The sequence below is a fragment of the Diuraphis noxia genome, unplaced genomic scaffold (assembly GCF_037042655.1).
Source record: "Diuraphis noxia isolate RWA-SAM2 unplaced genomic scaffold, SU_Dnox_SAM2 contig0005, whole genome shotgun sequence".
NCBI lineage: Eukaryota > Metazoa > Arthropoda > Insecta > Hemiptera > Aphididae > Diuraphis > Diuraphis noxia.
In genome coordinates, this window is record NW_028301715.1 from 15,327,279 (window position 1) to 15,340,377 (window position 13,099).

Consider the following 13,099-nt stretch of genomic DNA (forward strand, 5'->3'; position numbering starts at 1 on the left):
TTCTCATAAAAATTCTCTATTTTTTGTTTTTGTTTATTACATTTGTGCAAAAATGAAATTAAACAAACCATAAATAAATAATAAATATTTAAAAAATAATGTACAATAAATAATACATATATATATATTATACATATATAAATATATGAAATGAGTAAAAAAAATTTAATTATTTTTTATTTTTTATTTGATAAATACACCTCTAGACTGGAGTTATTGGTGTTTCCATTTAATAAATGAATGTATACATATTACATTAATTATAATTTAATAACTATGTTGTAATTTCAGTATATAACTAAACGTAAAATTGTTTTATGAAATAAATTAAAAACTAAATAATTTGTAAATAATTGTACTTTAAGTTGACATAAGTTAAAACGAATTAATAATAATACAGAGTAGTAGCTAGTACTTAATAGAATTAGAATATCATATATGTAGTATAACATTTACTCTGAAATAGTGAAATGTTATTTAAGTACTTATTAGTTATTATAATCATGGTATGAAGCTTATTGTTTTTACTATTTCTTCACTCGATACGCATTTTAAAGTTTATTCAAATTCTTTTCTACCGTACATTAGGTTGTTAGTAATATTTTAATCATATAACCTGATCGTTTGTTTATCAACATTTGTAAATAACAAATGTAAAATATAATTTGAATTATTCATTTTTTTTTTTTTTTTTTTTTATTAGATTATGAGCAAAAGTAATTAGCTATATTTTGAATAGTGTATCGTTTAGTATTTTGTGTGTTATTGTTTTTCAAAAGTGTTAAAAACAGAAGGATTTATTCTAAAAGTGATTGATTCATTGTTGAACAGTAAGAGATTTTTTCATATAATTAATTAACTTTGGATTGAACATTTTTATAATAGCAGAGTTTCATACTTCTACATTTAAGCTACATTCAATTATTTATAACTTGTTTTGAATTAACAATTTTGGCATTTTTTTTAAATTATTAAAAGCATTTTCAATTTTTAAAACTTAATTTTGATGTCTATAAAAAAGAAATTAACATTGCTAAAAACTTAAGGGATCTAAATAATCAATCGTTCTCACTACACTAACGACATAAAATTGTTCTTTCAATAGATTTAATTGTTTCACGTAAAATATATTCAATTCAGTTTTGAAAAAATAACCTTCCATTTTGAAATGATTAACTGAAGTCACAAAACCGTTTAATGAATCTTTCCAAAGTTGTTAATATATTGCTAATATTTTTATTAATTCACTAAAATGGTTCTCTTTCGTAGACATAACCAATATATGATCACGTCATTAATCGTGTGTTCGTATTGCGTATTTATAAAGGAGCTAGTGGTTTTCACAATAGTCGACGTATTTGCTGATTGTTTCAGCATTGTTAAATATGGATTATAATTTTGAAACTAAATGATAACTACATATTATATACAAAGTAACGAAACACAAAAGGAAAACATATCCCCAAGAGACTGTAATTATTATTATTATTATTATTATTATTATTATTATTTTTTTTTTTTTACTTAAGCCCTTGGTTCATAACATCTTTTTCTTGATTTATTGTAAAAATACATTTTGTATTAAATCCATGAGAAGCTAGTGTTTAAATTACAAGTAATCGATAGCGACCAATATTATAATATTATTACCTTGTAAATATGATGTTAATTTGCACATAGTTTCGCCGTACAGCCATAGACCGGTCACCGACTGTCCAACGGCCATTGGCATACATATGAATGTCACTAGAAGATCGGCGATGGACAAGTTCACCAAAAAGTAGTTTGTTACACTGTAAATATTTAAAAAAAAAAATTTTAATATTTATTTCGTTCATATTATAAAATATATTCATGGCATGTGGTCTACCGGGAAGTATTGTCTTTTATTGGTGCCGTATTGATAATATTTTATATAATGTACTGTTAGTATTAAATTTGATAATATTATTATTATACTACCATCACTATATTTTTACGGTTTGTCATAGTAATATGTACTTAATAATCATGATGTGCCTAATAGATTTTTATTGAAATTTTGACCTGCATGGTGATAAAAAACGACAGGTACTCGATATTATAAAGGTAACATATTAATCAATTAAGAGTTATCGATAATTCCGAGCATGCATCGCTAAATGCTCAATGTAAATACGAATTTTTTATCCATTTTCAATCAAAATAGATGACTGTAGTAAGGAGTCCATACTTATTTTATATAATTATTGCAGTGTAATTGTTTCATTATTATTATTATTATTATTGTACTATGGAAGTATGGACATTATTACAATTATTTACAATATTACAACTGCTTAACCAAATGAAATCATTTATAAACAAAAACAAAACTTTAGAGATAGAACATTTGAGTTTCAAAAAATTGTCGTGTTTATACAGGAATAATGTTCAAATTTCCGAGGAAATAGTACTCATGTTTCAGTGCTATGTGTTTAAATTCCCGGAAATAACGCTGCCAACCGATTCAATTATTGCTTAAGGACCCGCTTATAATATTATACGCGGAGAATTGCGCTATATTTTTACGTTATTGCTATGTGTCGTTAAATGTTCTTGGTAACCGAGTGGAGTACATTTGTCATTCTGTATAGTTGAGGCACAAAATAAAGTGTTATGGTCTGAATGATTTCATTGCACAAATTCAAAAACAAAAAAATAACGAAATCTGAGCTAAATTCCATTATTATTTGGATTTTAGTCCACAAAATCAAACTTTTTGAAGTTCACTTTATAAGCCAGAACATATATTTCGAATATATTTTCATAGGTATATATATATTTTTTTATAAGCTCTGACAAACGGTTAAGATCCTTCGAAAAAGAGCTTACCTATGTTTCATCGGTTGCAAAACCATAGGTTGACGTTTTCACTTGACATTGAATTTTCTTTGTCACAAATACCATCAACAATATACGGTAGGTATTTGTTTTATTGCTGTCAGTTAATTTAACTTCAAAACGGTGCGAATAAATTTATTAGAGTATTTTTTAAATGAAATATTTTATTATGGATATATTTTTCTTACGATATTATATTAAACAAACGTTTTTTTTTTTCAAAATCTTAAACATAATTCTATTAAACTATTCGCAAAAGATTTTTAACAAGTGTTTAATAATTTACGAATTACAAAACGCGAATAATAATAATTTTTTTTAAATGTATATATTAATATACTTACAATAATTATGCTGTAAGACTATACCATCGAAATAACAATATATTTATTTTGGTATCGAGAGAAGTGATTACATTAACTATAATATTTAGGTATTGCTTTATTTTCTGGCGATAATATTTTTTTAGAATTTAAAATACTGGTCCGAAAAAAAAATTCTAGATGAAAAGAATATATCAATGGTAGTTATGCCTGTATTATATAGGTTGCAACCTAAATAAATCGCATCCAACGCATGCGTTAAAATTGAAAAATAGAATTTTTACTCTTCCTTCAAAATTGAACATTGTTGGTATAGATACGTCGCCTTTAGCCTATACACTGTGCACACACAATTAAACAACATAACTGTATGCTACCTATTTGTATATCGTTATTAATTAATTAATTAATTAATCATTAATCGAAATAAATATACCCGCGAAAATCGACGTAGATGGCTAATTGCATAATTATTATTCAGTTATATAGAAAATTAGCAACGCATAATTGTACCAACACAAAAAACCAACAAATATTCGAGACTTGCGTTCTAATCGAATAATATCATATTATACCTAAATAGGTTATATAAATATATGTGTGTATATGGGTAAGTTTAGACGTATTTTGCGGCATTTACCGCGCTGTAACGAATTTCCACATATAATATTATACAACATATATAATTTGGATAGTGCCGATTAATTATAATACAATGAATATTGTATGATGGCGTTAATAGACACTGACTAGGTTTTTGTTTTCAATATTATGACCGCCATCAAAGGATGAAGACGGACGTAATTTGCCATCGCATAATAATACGCGATATGCGCCAATATATAGTCTTTATCTATAAAAAAATTTTCATACCTGATATTTTAATGTTGTAAGAAAAATTATACGAGTAGATCGTAATTTCTTTACCGTCGTAATGAAACTTTTTCATATTTTAAGATACATAATATTATGCTGTTTTTTATGAGCGAATATAACTATGGAATATATTCATCGTAACCCCTTTGTTCTTCGCAGATTTAAAAAACCTTTATTTAATAAAAGTATCCAAGCGAGATTGTGACTGATGTAAGATGTGAGTAATCATGTATTGAATTGATTTTCAGGCTTTCCGACCAAGGAACAAAAATGTTTTCACCATACATCAAAGCATAAATACACAAAAAAAAAAGGAAATGGAATTCTTTCTGATGTATAGTACTTATTATAAGGGCCCACTGTACCTCGTATTGATTGGGAAATGAATGTATTAAATTTGAATTAAATGATAAATCATTGCATACGAAAAACGATTCTGAGCTCAGCATGTCGGACATCTTTGATTGAAAGTGAAAAATTCTTATAAAAAAACGTGTCTATGTGTATTTCATTTTTTTTTTTTTTTTAATTTTTATAATAACTTTATTTATGAGGAATCACGCAATTTTTTTAAAATTTTATGTAGGGGCGAACATTTTTTTATCAATAGTTATTGAAAATTTTATTTGCTTATAAATATGATAAATATTGACATTGAAAATCGAAACATGTTTTAACTATAAAAAAGGGCTGCTTTCGTTTGGGATAATAATACAAAATTTTATATCGTTTCAGCGACATTTCCTCGCGGGCCCTATAATATATTTAAATTGGGTGAGATAATATATGCTAGATGTAAAAGAAAGATATGACAAAAAAATAAAATTGATGAATAACATTATAAAATCATGGTGTCACGACCTTCTATTTATAACCCAGACAAAAAAAAAAAAAAAAACAAAATAGGTAGTGTCACTAATGGGTGGCTTCTTCTCTTAAAATATTCACATGTTATTTCTTTGTCCACATTTGCTTATTGTTCTAACTAAAAACAGATTGTAAATTTCTTATATAACATATATAGATAGTGTCTCGCGAGGATTTACCCATTGCGATATCTCACGAAATAATGGAGATATCGAAATTCTGGTTTTGTTATAAGACTCGCAGGAATAAGAACTACAATTATTTTATTTTTAAATTTATTTTAATGTTTTGGTAAAAAATATGTTTTTTTTTTACAAATTTTTCTTAAGGTCGCTTTCACGTCTGTTTGACTGTTTGTCTGTAATCAAATCTCGCGCGCTCGATTTGAGGCACTTTTTGACGATGAAAAATTCTGAAAATTGGTATAGACCAACATTAAAGATGGTCATTTTGTAGAGTTTATTTTTCTGGAAATATTGATATTTCAAGATTTTATTTTCATTTATATCCTGGCTTTTAATATTTTTTTTAGTTTTGAACAAATAAAATATAATTATTATAACTAGGCACACTGAAAGTATTCGGCCCGCTGTACGAGAAAGCGCGCGGCGCAGAGAGTAACATGTTTAATAATACTACGGGTGTGTTAATGAATGAAAATTGTTCTCGAAACTAAAAAAAAAAATTAAAAATCAGGAAATTAATGAAAATAAAATTTTGAAATGTCAATATTTCCAGAAAAATAAACTCTACAAAATGGCCATCTTTAATTTTTTTGGAAATAATTAAATGAAAAATATTTTTTACCAAAACATTAAAATAAATTTAAGTGAGTCTTATAACAAACCCAGAATTTCCATATCTACATTATTTCGTGAGATATCACAATGGGTAAATCCTCGTGGGATACTGTGTATAAAAAAAATTTTAATTTATTTACTCTAAAAAATATTGATATTTATATAGAGATAATATATTATGTACCTATATACAACAATGAAAAAATAAATATTTGCCTAAATGATCACGTAATATTTCGCCCAGAAGATATATGCTATACTTGGGAAATTTTTGGATCATTCTTTCAAATCTAAAATCATCAATACAATACATTAGTTACTAACAGTAACTAAAATAGATAGGAGACCGTAATAATTTTTAGTTCGTTTCGATTATATTATTTTATTTAACGTACATGCAGCTGACTTGGTATTATGTATATACGTATTTAAGATTAATTGTGATTATTAAATGAGATTATGTTGACATTTTGTTATTTATTTTTGCCGCCGTAGAAAATAAATGGAAATTGGCTAAATGAAATGCACACATGGTCCTATAGATGTCAATAGTTTTTTTTTTATATAATTATAACGCTTGCATAAAAATAATTTACTCTAAAAAATAATCTTTTTTAAATATATATATACATACATATATGTATATACTAATATATCAGTGGTTCTCAAACTTTTTCAATCGCAGTACATTGTATTAGTTACCTATTATAAGGTTCGTGCTTTATTTGAATAAATATTATCTAAATATAAATATAATCATTTTATAATGTCTTTTTTAATAAAAAAATTCAAGTTTTTATAGCACACCCTTTGGGAAACACTAAAAATGTGTATGATTCACATCTATTGAGTCATATATAATTAACTTCAAAATTATAATAATATTAGAGATCCATGTTTGTTTTATATTCTCATGTCTCCCTTTTGGATATATATGTCTGCTATTTTTCCAAATCAATACTCAATGAAATAATATAGTAATTACGTTAATATTGTTTTGTTTTTTCTTTGATACATAATATTTTTATTATTATTGTTATTTTGTCTCGTCGTCATTGAAGTTTGCTATATATCCCATCTGGGTAAGAAAACTTAATCAACAGCCACTCAGATTTCTTATCTCGCCGCCATCGGAGTTATAAAAATATGTCACTTTAATAATCTAATAACTTGACGATTTTTTTCTGGAAAGAAAACGAACCATCATTACTTTAACAGGTATAACTACCATAGATATTAAAAAAAAAAAAAAAATTAAGTCTCCATTTTAATCTATATTAATGGACACGTGTCTATCTCGTTATGTAAGTACATTTTTTTTTTTTTTTTTTTGAAACAGATTATTATTATATAAATCACTTTTGTATTATATTATAATGCTGTTATTATTATCTACTTTGCATATTACAATGAATTATTGTCACCATTATATAATATATTATATACTAATCGCAATAATTATTATGGTTGGTGGCAAGATAACAAAGTTAAGTGGTGATAAAGTTTTCACGTGCCTAACCAGTCGTAGGTACCATTTTTTTTTGTTTTGTTCTAAACTATGTAATTTAATAAGTTATTAAATTATGTTGTAATTTCTAATTACTGAAATTTTATTTTGTGCTTGGATTCATGTCTGTAACCAAATAAGAAAAAATAAAGAACAGTCTGGCTTCGTTCTCATGACGTTTCCATTCGATCGCGTTTATTACCGTTTACCAAGTCTAAGCTACTTTAGTATATTATGTTGCTGTGATAGTTTATGGTTTATATAGTTAACACCTTTAATTCTCATCGACAACATAGATAGGTATGCTGTACACACAAATTGTATTTATCGTTTTTTTTTAATTGTCGAACTGTAATATAGTATCATTGCTGAAGGTTCTAAAATAAAAAAAAAAACATAGATATGTACCTACGTAAGTTTTGTTTCCAGTGATAATAGCACGTCTAGGAAGTGATTTTAAATCGTTTTTTTATTCTGTCGTTTAGTTTTCTCGGGATTGAAATAACTATAGGTTATAATGTTATAAATGGTTTTGAAACGTCATAGTTGGTGTTTGAAGTATGAAATATTTCACTGTGTGATGAAATATTTGACAAAAACCGTGAAACATTGAAATATTTTGTAATACAAGTATTAATGCGATGATGATACGTATAAAATTAAACTAATTAAAAAAATATATATATAATACCTACTAAAATATTTCATGAAATAAATGTGTTAAAATATATGTTTCGTTTGATTTCGTGTATAGTTTGGTGGTTTGAGGTGACCACTGTAAGTATGCATTTGTTTATATTTAAGGCTATAGGTATATATAATTTCGCTACACAATTATTGCATTGGAAAGAAATGATTGTGTGGGTGATATTGCATCATTAATAATGATTCATTATGTATTATAATATACAAATTTATAATATTTTAATTTTTTAATTTTTTTTTTCGTTTTAATATCTTGAATATATGTATTAAAATTACAATAGTACCATAATAATACAAAATTATCACATTATTTTGTAAATATAAGAGTACTTACTGCTTAAAACATATATGATATTATATTATAGCTGAGTTATAAAAGTGATTTCAATAATTTTAAATCGTTAAAACGAAACGAGTAACTAATTGAACACAATATATTACTCAAAAAATTGATACTTTTTGAAGTAAAATGTCTGCATTATAATAACACTACGTTGGTTCAGATTTTTCTTATTGATTTTGTGTTTCATTTTAAAATTTAAATACATACAATTGATTAATAAATTATATTACTTTATTAACATTTTAAGTAATTCCATTTTTAAATCGACTAAAGTATATATTATGTCGAAATTATTTGTTTAATTGGAAAGTATTTAATTTTTGATTTAAATATGAAATATGTAAATATAATTAAAACAAGTTGATATAAAATGTGTTGTTAACATGACGGTGTTTATAAATTAATGACAAAATCATTGATAATATTATTTAATAATACCTACTTACATATTTGATCTGTGTTCACATAATGATTTTTATGATTTAGAAATAAATCAAATATTAAATAATTGGAAAATTTAAAATTCCAATTGTAAAAATATAATAAAAATTGTAATAACAATATTTAAAGGTAATGATGACTCGACATCTGTTTCAATATTTTTTCGTGTCAATTAAGTGACGCAATGCGCCTACTATTACCTGATTACCGACACATTTTCATTAAAAGGTCGTTGAAGTTATAAATCAATAAATGATCCGATTTATTCATGATTCATAATTTAAGTAAAAATATAATTGATGTCTATCCTATTACAACCACGAAACAGATTTAACTTAAATTTTTTAAAAATGTAATTATATTTAGTATACCTACACTTAATCCATTTTGTGGTTTCGCTTACATAATAATTATGCTAGTATCCGATTGTACTACATCAGACGAATTACTTAGGAAAAAAAGTAAACACAATAATAACGATCCGTAAATAAATCCTCTATTAGGACATTATTGAAAAGAATTTTTTTTTTTTTTGAAATCGGTAGAAAAAAAATTTTTCTATAGAGCATTTGATTTCCAGTCGAAGTAACCTTGGTATATCATTAAGACGAAAACCCTACAAGTGCGTAAATTGTTCGTACCAAACGTTTATATACTTTCGGGATCATAAATATTTTTCGGCTATACAATATAATATACAGATTACGATAATATGAACCTACGAGTTTATACGATATTATACTCTTTTTACCACATTATCATGGAGAGAGAGAATTATATTATGCACCTTACTTCGTCTGCATTGCTTTTGTCAGCTTTTGAATTTGTGTTGAAAAGTCAACACCTTTCTAAAGTTTACCTAAATATTGTTCCGATAAATTATCGCTGATAATACTGTAATATTATGACTGTGAGATAATAGTTAAGTAGGGTACGTTATAAGTGTTATTTTCGTCTGTTGTATGTTATTATTTTTGACGAACAAAATTAACATATTCATTATAATACACCTGTTATGTGTTTAATTATGATAATAAATAACCGCAATAAAAATACAAGTAAGACCAAGTTAAACATAAATAATTAGTTGTAGTAGAAGTAGTAATTTAAACATGAATTCGGCGTTGTATAAATTTGAAAGTGATTATTTTTCTGAACAATCGAGGGGTCTTTGGAAAAGTGAGACGTCGTTTTTAATGTTTAAAAGCCAGCCATAAGAGGAATAATTGCATTCACGTAGGTTGATCGTTTTCAATTCATCTAGAAAAACAGTAATAAATATTATTCAGAGACGGGTATATCCAATATGCTGATTTTGAAATCCCAAATGCCTTTGTGTGTGTGTGGGGGGGGGGGGGTTGAGAAACGCCCACCTACCGCCATGGCCGCAGCAGTACCTACTTTATTTTATAATATTGTGTGAAACAATGGCTTGACCGTCATGTCTCACTGAATTTCCCTTTTTCTTTCATGTTGGTTTTCATCGACCGAAACTTTATCAAAATAAACAACACGTTTTGATTAATTACCGTGCGATATGTGATGAGATGTGAGCTAATCTAAAGTTTTAGAAATTACATAACTTTTTTTTATACCCATCATAATTGCGTAAATATACTATTTTGATTAATTCGAAACAAAAGATCCGATGTTGGTGGCGTTTTTTTATTTATGGACATACATATATATAGGAAATAATTTCGTTTGTAGTTATTATATTTTAACCTTTATCATGATTTTAGTTTATTTTCTTATCGTTGTGATATATATTTTGGTCTATGAAGCAATATATTATTATATTATATATATATACATACTAAAATAGTACTTTCACTACTTTCCAATGGCCAAGTTGCCGAGGGTTATTTCTTTAATAAAAAAAAAGTACTTAAATGGAAAAATTCAAAATATGTGATTGCGTTTATTGATCATCACACCAACACAATGGCGTATTTTGTGCGATTTCTCGGGGGATATCCAACATTTCATGAATATGCATATACTAAAATAAAAACAGTAAATTATAAAATAAATGATAATATGCCTTTAGCCTTTTTTTAAAATTTGGGTTGTGTCTAGACACGGAAGACACATCCCCTCCTTCTCATTAAAAAAAAAAAATACGCCATTGCATCAACACTCTATCTGTTTATTTACATATTTAATAACAACGCAGACGAATGATCGAAACCTACAGAATCTGTATCATTCGATATTTACTCAGCTATGCAATGAATTAATAATAATAAAAGACACAGTAGAATCTCAATTGAAGAAAAGTTTATTGACACCTAATAATTAAAGGTGTGGATATCAAAACGTATAAGACGATAGATGGGGGATTTTAGTTGCTAATTAGATGAGAAAATTGGAATAACGAAGGTAGGACTGGAGGTGTGTGTCTATATAGTATGACGAGGTAGAATTTATTTGTGAAACAAACGACGATCAATCGAGTTTGATAAAAGTTTAATAATAAAATTATATACCTACCTACGTATTCACAATGGGTTTCCGATTTGCTATTATGACCGGACACGTTTAAAACTTTATGAATAGAGTCATGATCATGTAGTGTGCAGGACAAGGGATATTTAGAGAATAAGCAGCAAATGATAGGAATTCGCGTCGAACCTTTCAACCACCAGGGAATCTATATAGATAATCGAGGGGCCCGAAGAATAAAATCGTACCTGCTCTTGAATAGGTGTGTCGGATTTAAGACCGATAGCGATGCGCGTCCCTTCAACTGATGACAATCCGATTTTGACTCAGAGGAGATGCATCGAGCGAGTCTGAGGATTTTATTAAAATGTGATTTAGGCACATCAGAACTATAGTACCCTATAAAATATATTTTGTCGTTTTGAATATATTAAAATATGTTAAATCAAACGCGCAGACATTGGATACCGATTTCAGTATTTTATATATTTCAGAATCAATTACGAAAGAATCATGTAATAAATATTATGCAAACACTTAATAAATATATTTTTTTTACAAATCTACCGTAATAACCCGAATATCATAATATCATCATTATAATATTGTGTTTGGATTTTTGTAGTTCAAATAATGATGCTGCACCATGACGGTTTATCATATAATCGGACTGCTGGATGCGAAACGAAGATATTACGTAGATCGCATCATTTAAATGCAACAGTTATGATTTAAGTGCAACCCAGCACTCTATCCATGCTGAATTTAATACAAAAAGAGCGCACAGGAACAATGCATAAAAACGTTATACGACGTCATGCCTACTACGTCACGCGTTCATGTGAACTGTAATGTCAATCATACGGTATTTATATCATTCGTTTTATCAGTAATATAATATAATATTATAATATTTATGTTTTGTATATTTAGAATTATTCGAATACATTGTATGACAATACGTTTAGGTACATAATATACTTGTATATACGCGTGTATACGGTTGACAATTTTTCGAATCAATTGATCTTTATGATTAATTTTTGTAATTCAATATGGCGTTATGAATCAAAAATATCAAATCAATCATTGTCTACATACCGAAATTGATGTGCTTTACGCATATAACCTATTCACCTATATCGTACAAAAATATTAATCATAATTGAAATATTGAAATACATTCATTATTTATGAGACAATAATAATATACATAATATTATTCTGTTTATAGAGATAATATGACGTATGGTCGGAATAGCGAGGGATCAGTTTACCCATAACCAAGGGCGCCTTTTAGGGGGTTCAAAGGGGTAACATATCATCCCCCTAGACAAATGTAAAATTATAGTGATTTTTTTTTAACTATAAAGTGTTTTTAATAATCGTATACTTACTACATGATGTATTACATATAACCTTATAGATACATCGTTTATCTATATTGTTTATCTATTTTCTGTATTAAAAGAAAACGATTTTGTTGGTTCTTAGTTTTTTTTTTCATGATGTCACTCCCCTTTTCCCTAGATTCTGATCGATGGGCGCCCTTTCCCATAAAGCCGCTTGGTCATATTATACACTATATAATATGGGCGGGTTCAATTTTCTCCAAAAACTAAGATACTGTTTTCCTTCACAACAAAAGTGGGATTCCATTCTCTTAAATTTATTAAAATGTTCAACCAATATATTTTTAACTAGAAATCGTGATTTAGTCGCGTTGTGTACTGTATTATACGAGTAAAGGGAGATTAATAATCGCTAAGTCATAACTTAACTAAGTCTAATAATAAATTAGGATACTTTACAATCGTTTATAGTAATAATTCTAAGGTTATCTTATTTGTTTTTAACATAATATTATATGGTTAAAAAAAATATTTTTTATAATTTTAAATCTTTTCAGGAAAAAAATTACCATTATTAT

At 26.7% G+C, this 13,099-nt stretch overlaps 1 protein-coding gene across 5 annotated transcripts in view; it reads right to left on the reverse strand.

Moving 5' to 3' along the window:
* Nucleotides 1-13,099, reverse strand: part of LOC107162988 (orexin receptor type 2-like) — a 144,704-nt gene that overhangs the window by 10,594 nt on the left and 121,011 nt on the right. For all 5 annotated transcript variants that reach the window (XM_089229647.1, XM_089229649.1, XM_089229650.1 and 2 more), the window contains one exon: nucleotides 1,651-1,793. In XM_089229647.1, coding sequence (XP_089085773.1) covers nucleotides 1,651-1,793 — 143 coding nt within the window. The remainder of the gene's footprint in view (nucleotides 1-1,650; nucleotides 1,794-13,099) is intronic.